This window comes from Dasypus novemcinctus, chromosome 14 (genome assembly GCF_030445035.2).
Source record: "Dasypus novemcinctus isolate mDasNov1 chromosome 14, mDasNov1.1.hap2, whole genome shotgun sequence".
NCBI lineage: Eukaryota > Metazoa > Chordata > Mammalia > Cingulata > Dasypodidae > Dasypus > Dasypus novemcinctus.
In genome coordinates, this window is record NC_080686.1 from 72853880 (window position 1) to 72866892 (window position 13013).

The window sequence follows — 13013 nt, forward strand, 5'->3', positions numbered from 1 at the left end:
AGAATTTGTATTTCAGTCTAAGATGCTTAAAACCAACATTCTCAATGAATCCAGATGAAAAAATTTACAAAAAACATAAATAACTAAGAAAAATGGAAATTAGTTTTGTTTGTGAAACTGAGATATCCAATGCAACAGAAAAATACAATACACCGAAAAAATTTAGTGGAGTTGCTTCTGCCAAATTTTAGAGGTTTTGAAATAATTTAATTAGCTCTTAAATAAGCTGTTTCTTCATAATAGACGATTCCAAAACTTGATAGCTTAAACCCACATTCATTTATTTTCACTGACGTATCTGGGGCCTGGTTTGGTTGATCTAGGCTGGGTTCAGCTTGGAGGTTCTACTTCAAGGTGGGGATCCAGTGAGCTTAGCTCCTCTGGGGTTCAGGTCTACTCTCTGTGTGTTCATTCTGGAGCCTAGACCAAAGGAATAGAAGCTACCAGACAGAGGCTCTTTTCATTGTGGTGTCAGAGGGTTAGGAGGCCAACCATCACCAAGAAAGTTTTTCAAAGCTTTGCTCATGTCAGTTCTGTTAATATTCTGCTAGTCAAAAATCATCAAACATCAACAAGGCAGGTAAGTTTCCATTTCCTCAAAAAAGAAAGTAGAGGAATGGATATTTGCTGAATACTAATGCAAATTATCATAGTTCTCATATTTTTGGGGGATTTTTGCAGAGATTTTTAATGCCTCTGCTCATGGCACTTTTAAATCTAACCCTGATTCCTAAGCCTAAGAATTAATGACTTTCTTCCCCACTGATTTTGAATATTTTTTTGCCTTATTCCCGAAAGGAAATGAATGGCAGTTTATTTCATAATCTTGCTTCTAGCTTCATCCTCCTAGATTTGTAAGGGAAGGGGTTGATAATTTAATAGAAAATTTAATCAAGAGATGAAAAGAGAGAAAGAAGGGAGAGAGAAAATAGAATAGGGACAATTAACCACATACATTTTCTTTACATTGTAAAAGATCTTTCCTAATCTTCTATTAATGTTGCCAAACATTCTCTCATGACCAAAGCATTACTAAATTATATAGTTTCCCCATAACAGGTAGTCCAGATTCTAACTGTGTATTCACAAATTGTAGAGTTGCATGCCCAGGGCCTAGGTGAAGCCTAGCTCCTTAAGAGTTCTAAATCAAAGCTTACTGTTAGTAGTTGTTATATAGATTTTGAGTCATCTCAATGGATATAGGAGAATCTAGTGAAGAACCAGAACTTATACTTGCACATACTGTAAATCAAGAACACTGAAAAAATGAGTTCTTAAAAGGGAATGTAATTATATTTTAGAGCAATGATATTAAAGAATCATATTAATGTATTTAAGAACTTTTGTTTTAGTGACTCATCATCATTTTTCCGTTTTATCATTTCCTAAGAAATAAAAGACCCATCTCAATTCAAAATTCTAAATGAGACAGCATTTTATGTTTCAGTTAAATAACATTTGAGACCTTCTGTTAAGCAGACATTAGGAACATAAGTAATGAAATGCTGTACTATCCTTTTTTGAGAGTTCCATATTAGATAAGTATCTTATATCTGCCCTTGCTTACAGAGATATTTTCTAAAGGTAGATATTGTTTTCTAGAAGTAGAGATTGCTATTATTTGTTTCTTGTTTTGCGTTCTTCTATAGGAAAAAGCATTGTTCCCTTTCAGAAGAAACGACTGACTCATATGTCAGGATGGATGGCTCTGATTCCAAATGCAAAGCACATTAATTGGTATTTTAAAGATATAGATCACATAACTAACATATCATATACGTCAACATTCTATGGATTTAAGGTAAACAGAAGTGATAAAATCTGTCTTCTGATAATTAAAAATTTCTTATTTTATTACTAGACTCCCCTTACCTCAATTTTTAGGCCTAGAATGCCCTTCCTTACATATCGACCTATCAAAGTCCTACATGTCTGTTTTAGTTTCCTTGACTGCCCAAGCAAATACCATACAATGGTTTGACTTAAACAATGGGAATTTATTGGCTAATGGTTTTGAGGCTAGGATAAAGATCAAATCAAGGTGTTAACAAGGTGATGCCTTCTTCTTGAAGACATGAATTCTGGAATTGGCTGCTTGTGGTCTTTGGTTCCTCTGTCACATACTATGCACTTGGCAGCCTCTTCTTGCCTCTCCCTTCTCTTACAGGTTCTGTTGACCTTCAGCTTCTGGCTGTTCCCTCTGGCTTTCTCTTTCTCTCTGTCAGAATTTCCCTCTGCTTATAAAGGACTCCAGTAGTAGGATTAAGATTTATCCTGACTGAAGTGAGTCATACCTTAACTGAAGTAACCTCATCAAAAGGTTCTCCTTACAATGCATTCACTCCCATAGGAATGGATTAAGTTTAAGAACATGCTTTTCAGGGCTTCATAGGTCCAAACCATCATAACACCCTTGATCACCCACCCTAAATCATCTCTTTTCTGAGAAACAAGCCAAAAAGCATCATTTGAGAATCAGAAGTGAACAATCATTCTGCCATTTTCCCATAGTACTAACTTGACCCCTTGGTATTAATAATGAACATTCGTTGAATGCTTACAATGTCTTGGACACAAGATAAGGGCTTCAATTTTTATATTATGAAATATAATATCAATTATACAGAAAATGAGCCAAATTTTATATGCCCTATATGACTACCACTCAGGTCTATCTGAATCTAATAATCTGTGAATATTTAATTTAGATAGTTTTAAAGAAATAAAACATTGCAAAGACAGTAGAAACCCCCTTAATTTCTTATCCCCATCTTATTCTCTACTTTCCACCTCTAATGGTAACCAGTATCCGAACCTGGCTGTTTTCATTTCCATATAACATTTATGTGCAGTATTCTAATATTGTTTTTGCATATTTTAAAACATTATTGAAGTAAAATATTTTCTAAATAAAATTCTGTGATTTTATTTTTTTTGTACTAAGCTCTTACCATGTGTTAAACCGTAAAACAACCCTGTGAATTGCTACTATACACATTCCCATTTTTACAAATGAGGAAACTGAGTTACAAAGAGGTTGAGAAACATATCCACAACTATCTAGCTAGTAAGTGTCAGAGCTGAAATTTGAATTCATAAAGGATGATTCCAAAGCCCACATTATTCCCTTGTTTATTCATTGTCTTATATTTGAATTATTAATACTTGTGCCTTTACTAGTGGACTGTAAGCTTTTGGAGCTTGTAGGCTGTTATATTCATTTCTATATCACTCATAAGCAACTCTAACATTATTTAGAGTAGTTACTCAATATGTTAATTTGGTATAAATAATATCTTTATTATAAAGTTCTCAAACTTAGCCATATCATATCATTGTTCAGTAAGCTATACTATGGATGTAAGTTAAAGTTCTAGAGCAAGGCATTAGCTTGGGCCACAATGCTAACCAGAGAGTTTAAGAAACAGCTTAGGGAATTAAAAATAAATGAAAAATAGTCCTTTTACCCCTTGCCCTTGGAGGATTGAGGCTAGCAAGTCATTGTGTCAGAATCTATGTATAGATATTTGCATGTATGTATGCATGCGCAGCAGTGTTTACTTATACGTCTTAATTGATTAATCTTTTTTATACCTTGGTGATAGAGCTAGCATTATTGCCATAGCCGTGTAAATTGTAAAACAAGCAAATAAAAGGGGGAGGGGAGCGGGGCGGAGCAAGATGAAAAGCAAACTAAAACAATAATTTTAAATCCCAGCATAAAATAGGGGCTAATTATATCATCAAATTTAATGTATATTATGCAGACTATTATAAAATATGTCACATTGTAAAATTGTATAGGAAGAAGACTATGTAATCATATCTCATAACTTCACTCAAAATCCTGATGTATTTAACATTATTGATAAGAGAAATGGCTCTTCAAACCCGTTAAGTTGGAATACCAGCAAGAATGGAGACTGGCACCTTGAAGCAAACTCTAGTACTTTATATTACTTGGGTATGTATTCATTAGGCAGAAGTGATTATTTTACCTATGGTTTGTCTAAAGAATTAGAAAATTTTGCTTAATAGACAACTGTATATTATACAGTGCCCTGTATATAGTAAGGTTCAATAGCTAATTATTTGTTGATTGAAAGGACTGGATACTGATTTTATGTTGTGAAAAGCCCTGACCTGAATTAAGAGTGTACATTTTACATTTGGAGATGACACCAGCACTTCTACACAAAGTCCCAACATTTTTATTTCATAGAAATAGAGGAAATGCACACAATGGAAGTCAACTTATATTCTGTTTCCATTTTTATTATTTGATTACTTTGGAAAATAAAAATATTAAAGAATAAAATTTTAATTAAGATTCTGAAGTACCCATTTTTGTCAAGATATTTTTGCTATGTGCTTCTTAACAGAACATGTATATTCTGTTAAAGTTTCCCCATACCTATTCCATAAATTTGCATTATATCAACTTGTTATCTGAAGAATATTTTTCAAAAATATCATGATTTTCAGCATTCAACTTCTTTCATTCAAGCCCTTTGGCCATCATGCTAATTTAAACTGTTTTTACTTCACTTTTAGTGTCAGGAAGAAATGACCTCCACCAAAGCCAACCTGTTTCTGGGACTCTGGATCCTGATGTGAAAGATGTTACTATTAATTTCCAAGCTTACTGTTGTGTTCTCCAGGACTGCTTTCCTGTACATCCTACAGCAAAAAAACCAATTCCCAGGAAGCGACCAGCTACATATAAGTAACTAGACCTTTTGTTGTCTAATATCTTTCAGTATCCTTTGGCATAACTCTTCACTACTCACTCCTGGGTGAGATAATAATGTTCACCTCTTGCATGATGCCTTGCAGTTCACAAAGCACTTCCACATGAGAAAATGGAAATATCTCACAGTAGGTGTGAAAGTTCCTGGAAAGCTCAGACCTGCAGAGTGTTAGATATTTATTGTTAGTCCTGGTCCAATTTCCTTGTTATACAGGTGAGAAAGCTAAAGCCCAGTGACCTAAAGTGAATTACATGGTATCATGGAACTTTTTGACAGCACCAGAAAAAAGACTCCTTCATTCATCCAGTGCTGCCTTACAGGAAGGAAGTATCTTAATCTCTCAAATAACACTCATGTCAAATTTGTTATATACATATTTAATTTTATTTCAATTATTTGCTCTTAAGTAAATGTTACTTATTCCAATCAAAAAAAATTTTTTCTATCTTTGTATCTTGTACAATTATTTTCCTTTATTTCTCTTGTGAAACATCACTTTCTACCTAGTATTACTGTATGTGACCTATTTTCTCTACTAATATATAAGAGACATAGAGTCCTGGACTTGATATATCTGTATGTTCTTTGTGGGGAAATATAAATGATGAAGTGATAATAAAAGCTAACATTTAGTGGACACTTAATAGCCCACTACTATGCATCAGGTACCACTCAATATTTATTATATTATATTCCAAAATATGTAGATAATGCAGTGGTTATTTTTTAAAAGAATAAAAAGGGAATTTATTTATTCATTCATTTAGAAATATTTATTGAGTAGCTGCTATACACAAGGCAATGTGCCAAGCACTGGTGATTCATAGTAAACAACACAACATAGGTTTGGCCCTTACCATCATTCTGCTCACATCCATTCAGAGAGAAGTACCCAAAACAAGCAAATAAACAAAAAAGGAAACAGAAAATAAACTAAGTTGAACTGCAGTAATTGTTATGAAAGGAATGAATATGGGGCCACAAGAGAACAACATGGGGAGTCGGACTTGGCCCAGTGGTTAGGGCGTCCGTCTACCACATGGGAGGTCCGCGGTTCAAACCCCGGGCCTCCTTGACCCGTGTGGAGCTGGCCCATGTGCAGTGCTGATGCGCGCAAGGAGTACCGTGCCACGCAGCGGTGTCCCCCACGTAGGGGAGCCCCACGCGCAAGGAGTGCACCCGTAAGGAGAGCCGCCCAGCACGAAAGAAAGTGCAGCCTGCCCAGGAATGGCGCCGCCCACACTTCCTGTGCCACTGACGACAACAGAAGCAGACAAAGAAACAAGACAACAAGACACAGCAAAATAGACACAGAGAACAGACAACCGGGGGGCGGGGGGGCGAATTAAATAAATAAATAAATAATCTTTAAAAAAAAAAAAAGAACAACATGGCAGGGCTCTTCTTTGGGTGGAGCAGTCAGGAAAAGCCTCTCAGGAGAAGACATTCCAATTGAGACCAAAGGAAGAGGAAGAACTTGTCATGTGAAGGGTGGGAGAGGTTTCCAAGGCAGAGAAGCAGCCTTTGAAAAAGCCCTTATGTGGAAAAGAGTGTGTGAGGTTTAAGTTACAAAAAAGTCAGCATGGCTGTACTCTGGTGAGCAGGAGGGGAGACACCTGGCGATGGTGTTGGAAACAGGTGGAAGCCAGACTATGCAGTTACAGTAGGCAATGACGATGAAGAAAGTGGGAAACTTTTGGATGACTTTAAGCTGGGTAGTGACACTCCAAATTTTATTTTGAGAAGATCACTGTAGCTACTCTGTAGAGTATGTATCACAGAAGATCAATGAAGAAGGCAGGGAGGTTCATAAAAAGCCCTTAAAGAACTTTTTAAGTGATGTGAGCTACCAAGATCATTGATCAAAAACCCTTATACAGTTCAAGGTAGGTAAAATTATTAGATATTTAATTAATATTTATTATCGCTAGTTAGCAAAATATATTTAGATTAGTCTAGACAGGATGTGATAGTGGTATAAGACGATACATTGCTTGCATGTTTTATAGTTTTGGTTTATTTCCTTTGGTATGAATTTTTCTCATTGAGAATAAATGTAATTGGCACCTCAGTAGACCGTAATGCTTAGCTACACAACACAAATGCTTTGTTTAAGAGAGATTAGACTATGTTTACGATAACAGTGGGCTAGAAGAAAAAGAGGAATGTGTAATAAGTATAATGATAGTGATAGTGCTGAAGAGAAAATAAAGAAAGGCAGTTAATCTTGAGAAAAACTAGATAAAATCAAATATCAAATCTGTGCAATGTGGGTCAGGATATTTGGTTATATAGACACAAATTTTAAAAACCTTTTGTGAAATTGCTTCAGAAAATATAATGTGTTATTGTGAGTCTAAATAATCCTTTCGCCTCCAATCTCTTTTTTAAATTCATTAGGACAAATTTTTTTAACAGGAATTTTGATCAATAGGTTTCTTAGTAATATAACTATCACATTTTAACAGAATAAACTGTATATAAACCCTTTTGTAGAATCCTAGGATTAGTATCACATAATAACTTAAATTTTACTGGGTCGGGAGAACAACCTCTTATTATGAACATTTTCCAATATGAAAATGTCAACTGTATAATAATATTCTTGATAATAATTTGCACAGAGACGTAATTTCTAGAAGGCATAATGATGAATAGTGGATTCTGTGTCTCCTACAATGCACTTTCCATATTTAATTCAATTTAACAGAATTTTCATTTTTTGTAAGACACCCCCTCCTCACCCAATGACTTAACCTCCTTGATTCTCCCTTGCCAATTCAGGGACCATTCTTCCTGCCCCTCCCTTCACATAATTTCGAAGACTGTATCTTTCCATGAAATAACACCATTTTGTCAAAGGTCTTTAAATGGATATAACATGCAATTCTTTTCACTTTTCTACTATGAAAAATATTACTGGAAAATTGAATAATGTACACTTTAGTCAAAATCAGAGTATCACAAGGATTTAGTGGGAGAAAAATTGACTCAGATTTCTCTCCACACCGTGCAGGTCTGGGACGCATTTTTTCTTTTTTTACCAGGAGGTCCCAGGATCGAACCGAGTCCTCCATGTGGTAAACAGGAACTCAAGTGCTTGACCCACAGCTGCTTGCCCATAATTATTTTTTTAATTAAAGAAGTTACAGGTTTACATAAAAATCATGTAAAAAAATACAATATTACCATATACCCTCCTATTGTTGACACTTAGCATTGATGTGTTATCTTTGTTAGACATGATGAAAGAATATTAAAATATTACTGTTAAGTATAATTCATAGTTTGTATTAGGCATAGATAATTAAATATAGAGATGATGTTTAATGAAAATATTTCTTTTCTCCTTTTAGCTTATGGTCAAATGACTCTTTTTGGCAATCATCTCAAGAAAATAATTATACTGTACCTCACCCAGGAGCAAATGTGGTTATTCCTGAAGGTAAATTTAAAAAATAAACAAATAAAACACCAGTGCTTATGCAGTTTTAACACTATGCTGAGACAGATGCTACCGTGTTTAGCTTTCTACCTTTTTTGCAGCACACCTTGGGGAAAGAAAAGATTTGAAGAGATGGGCTCTATCATTGTGTCCTTGGTCCTAAACCTAGTCTTCTGATTTTTATGTGAATTAAAACCTGAGTATTAAGAATACTAGATTTCCTGGATGAGACAGGAACCTTCTATTCTGTGGAAAGATGGATCACAAACCTCAAAACCAGGACTTATTGATAAAGTTGTCAATGTTTTTTCTGTGAGATGTCGTCTATGGGTTTTATTTCTTATATGAAAGTATTGCTTTATAGGAACATGGATTGTAGCAGACACAGATATTCCACCAATGGAAAAGCTCACTATTTGGGGGGTTCTGGAACTGGAAGATAAATATAATGTGGGAGCTGCAGAGTCTTCTTATAGAAAAGTTGTTTTGAGTGCTACCTACATATCACTCCAGGTAAGAGTGAATGTCCCAGGGGTCTTGTAACGTTCATCCTTAGTTTTTTAAAAGATGTATTTGTTTATTTCTCCCCTCTTCCTCCATTGTCTGCTTTCTGTGTCCATTTGTTGTGTGTTCTTTTGTGTCTGCTTGTATTCTTATTGGGCAGCTCCAGGAACCAATCCTGGTACCTTCCAGGGTGAGGGCCATCAACAGGGTGCTAATTTCGTGAGGCTGTGTGCCTTGCCTGTAGTGTCTGGACATTTCTGGAGCCCTCAGCCACACTCCCATATGAGGTTTTGTTTACTGTGGCCGTTAGTGAGATCTGCCCAAGACATGCATAAGCATAATTTCTGAAAAAACTTCCCAACTCACTTTGAAATCTCTTAGCCATAAAAACTCTTTTGTATTTAATAAGTTCCCCTTTTGGTCAAGGTCTTTTTCCAAATGCATTACTGGTTTGCTCTTGCAATTTTTTGTTTTACTTCAGGGAGGTAGATTAATTGGTGGCTGGGAAGACAACCCTTTTAAAGGAGACTTACAGATTGTACTTCGAGGAAATCATTCTACCCCAGACTGGACTCTTCCAGAAGGACCAAACCAAGGGTCAAAGGTCATAGGTATGTATCTCCAGATATCAAAAGTGTCATACCAGTTTTGAGAATCCACAACATTGTTAAAGTATTTGTTATCAATTCATGATGTTATAATATCAGAAGCTTTTATAGATATTTATTTAGAGTATAAAAATAAAGGCAGAGATTTTTAAAATTAAATCATATGATACTACATGAGATAGGAATATAGAAGTATATATTATGAACCAAAACATAATACATCTCAAAACCAATTTAAAAATATCTCTTTATGTATATTATCTTTCTCATCTGTTTTTTCCATAATTTTTCCTTATGTAAGCAATAATATTTTTAAAACCTAGTGCTTTTCCTCTAAAAGGGAACTTTCCTGTATATTGTTCAATTTAAAGAATTATTAAGTAACCTTGTGACTCAGTTGACTCTGCTATTAGTTATGTAATCACAACTGTTCCTGAGTTTTAATTTCCCAGTTGCATTGGTATGGCCGTGCATATTCCTACTTCACTCTGGGAAGCAAAGTACTTGAAAGGGTTTTATTAATAATTAAATTCTACTGCATATTTATTTAGAGGACACATGCAAGCATGTACTGCAACTATTTCACGGTACAATTCCTAAAACAATGACATCCAGTTAATAAGGAAAAAAAGTCTAAAGATTTAATTAATCAGACATCCACTGGCAAAAGTCCTCAGGCAGACAAATTCAATCGTTTTTAAAAAATGGCTTTTATGTATTTGTTTATATTTCGAAAGTAAAATTTCAAACAACATTGAGAAATAACAAGATAAAAGAAAAAGAAAAAAGATACATATTGCCAATTTTACCTCCTTGAGGAAACTAGCATTATTTAAGTTTACTGCCTTTCCATGCTTTTTATCTATGCCTATATTCATTTTATGTGTATCGATTTGTGGTAGTAGTAGTAGTGTTCCTTTTACAAAAACATGATCAAGTTAAGTACATTGCGTTCTTCTTTTTTCATTTAACATATTATAGACATCTTTCCAGATCAACACATAGAGATAAAATTCATCATTTTTATAGCATAATAATCCACTGTATAACTTATATTATATTATGTTATGTTATGTTATGTTATGTTATGTTATGTTATGTTATGTTATGTTATGTTGTATTATATATACTATACTTTATCATTCCCCTATTTATGTACATTTGGATTCATTCTAGTTCTCCACTCTTTTCTAAAATGTAGGAGACAAACATCCTTAGTAATGTATCCTTGGGCACTGGCTTTTACTTCTATCGCCCAGATTCCTAAAAATGGATCAAATGGTCAAAGTCTTCTTATTCAGCCCTGAACGGATAACTCCAATTCATTCCATTCAATCTAAAATGTTCACTTGTTATAACTATTTTGATGTATTATTTCATTTTATGCTAGCACCTAACCCAGTACTTTTTACTGAATAGTACGTGTCTGCTTTTCTCCTTTAGGGGTGTTTGGTGAGCTGGATCTTCATGGAATTCCACATTCAATATATAAAACTAAGCTCTCAGAAACTGCAGAGGCAGGTTCCAATGTCCTATCTCTGATGGATGCTGTGGACTGGCAGGTAGAGGAAATATATGGTTAAAAGTGGATATACACAGTGGGTCGGCTTGAAAAGATTTCTCTTTTATTCTCATAGGAATTTTTTTTCTCAAGTAATTGGCCAGATGAGAAATGTTAATTTTATAATCAATTTGCACTCAAAAATCTGATCTGATAGCAAACATCTAAAAATTTGTGGTCTCAAAATTTTTCATATGAGGAACATTATGAAAGAAAAATATGAAAGTTCTAGTGCGAAAAATATTAGAAAGTTTTGTAAAACTGAAAATAGAAATATATTTTAAATACATTTTATTTTTATCTTGGTCACTTTTTTGTTTCTACTTTGTGATTTTACATGTAAAGCTTTTGGAAAGAAAGCAAATCCTGATACCCAGAGATATTTGAGTAATGCCTATGCTGTATGGGGGGTTTTGGGAAGATACAAATAGGAGCAATTCCCATCTGTACTATACTCATAAACATGCACAGGGCCTAGATTCTGTGTTTTACCAATATGCTGTTTAATAGCAAAGGATCATGAAAATGGGTGGATTCGTTTTCCAATCTCTCAGATCTCACCTTCTGGTAAGAATGAACTTTAGAGTCATAGGACAAACAGAGCCTTAGTCTGAGTAAAGCAATAGCATTCATCAAACGATAAAGGTTTGCTCTCTCAGTGCAGTTGAAATTTGTTAACAGAAGGATTTATTGGGAAGTATTATAATCTACTTACAATATATTTTTATTTGTGGTAGATCAAATTTGGTTACTATTTTAAGAGTAATTAAATTAAATGATTTCAATATCCTTTTATCCTATTAATATTTTCTGCATGCCTACCACTCTTCTTGGATACTTTTCTAGGCACTGGAGAGTCAATGATGAAGAAACTGGGTAAACTATCATGGTAACTGAATTGGGGTAGGAGAGTAGAACTAAATAAATGAATTTAAAAGTTTATTTCAATTGTGTTTAGCAATTTGAAGGAGATAAATCAGGTAATGTAATAGAGGCTACTGTGGCAGGGGGTGGCAGATAACTTTTGAGTGGGTAGGAGAAGGTCTCCATCAGGCATGGCAAGCTAGCAGATACTTGGATGACAAGAAGATGCTTAATGTTAAAAGATTAGATTCTAGGTCTTGTCCTTGTTCTTTAACTTTCCTCTGCCTTTCCACCTTTTCAGAATATCAAGTGGTGTGTAACTGTGTAAAGAAAATTTGGTGAAACTTTTTCCAGTCTCAAGAATATTGTCCTAGCCAGTTCTTAATAAAATAAGAGTGTATTTGCTTTGACCTTTTTTATTTAAAAAAATGTTGTATATTATGATTCCATTAAATGATTGAATTACATTTAAGGAAATGCAGTGATAATTCACAATTTAGAATTCTTAATATCAAACACAAGCATATTTATTTTTGAGATGTACAGTTTATTTTTTCTTAACAATGCCATCATCATGAATCAGACATAAAATACATTCAAATATAATTTAATAGTTACTATTAAGAAATATAAACTTAAAGAATTGTTCTTGAATTTGGCACTTGGATTTTTTTAAGGAGGGAGAAGAGATTGTGATAACAACCACAAGCTATGATTACCACCAGACAGAAACTAGAAGTATCATCAAAATCCTGCATGGTCGCAAAATTCTCATTCTCAATGACACCCTTTCCTACACCCACCTTGGTAAGTGGTTGCTCATTAACCAAATGGGAGTATAATTAAAATTTTTTGAAATATTCGCATTTTTAGTGCTCTTCTCTGTAATTACAATTACTTGATAAAAGATCTCACAAAATAATTTAGAAGAGCATTCACTCAAATGAGCACTTTTACCCACGGGGTGATACTATTTGTGCTGGCTACCAGAAGTCCCTTCTGTATGCAATAAATCATTCAGCAAATGTTTGCGTTTTTACTATGTGCCAAATGGCAGAGTACTAAATTTATATGGTCCCCGCTTTGATGTTTTTGCCTTTATCAATGGTGCTGCACTATAAATATCTGGTTACTCTTTGTTCTCTCACACCTGTGATCTCTTCAAGACATGCCTCAGTCTCATCCAAATATTCAATAAATTTTTTTTAATTTCTTTACCCATTCTCTCTCTTTTTTTTTAAACCAAGGATGTAACTTCAAAGCAAAGATTAACTTTTAAA

General features: G+C 34.3%; 1 protein-coding gene across 1 annotated transcript in view; it reads left to right on the plus strand.

The window, feature by feature from the left end:
• The window catches only part of PKHD1L1 (PKHD1 like 1), a 164530-nt gene that overhangs the window by 102341 nt on the left and 49176 nt on the right, over nucleotides 1–13013 (plus strand). Inside the window, exons 51-58 of the mRNA XM_058275919.1 lie at nucleotides 1650–1801; nucleotides 3805–3964; nucleotides 4555–4726; nucleotides 8108–8196; nucleotides 8561–8709; nucleotides 9182–9311; nucleotides 10752–10870; nucleotides 12411–12540. Of these exons, the coding sequence (XP_058131902.1) occupies nucleotides 1650–1801; nucleotides 3805–3964; nucleotides 4555–4726; nucleotides 8108–8196; nucleotides 8561–8709; nucleotides 9182–9311; nucleotides 10752–10870; nucleotides 12411–12540 (1101 nt within the window). The remainder of the gene's footprint in view (nucleotides 1–1649; nucleotides 1802–3804; nucleotides 3965–4554; nucleotides 4727–8107; nucleotides 8197–8560; nucleotides 8710–9181; nucleotides 9312–10751; nucleotides 10871–12410; nucleotides 12541–13013) is intronic.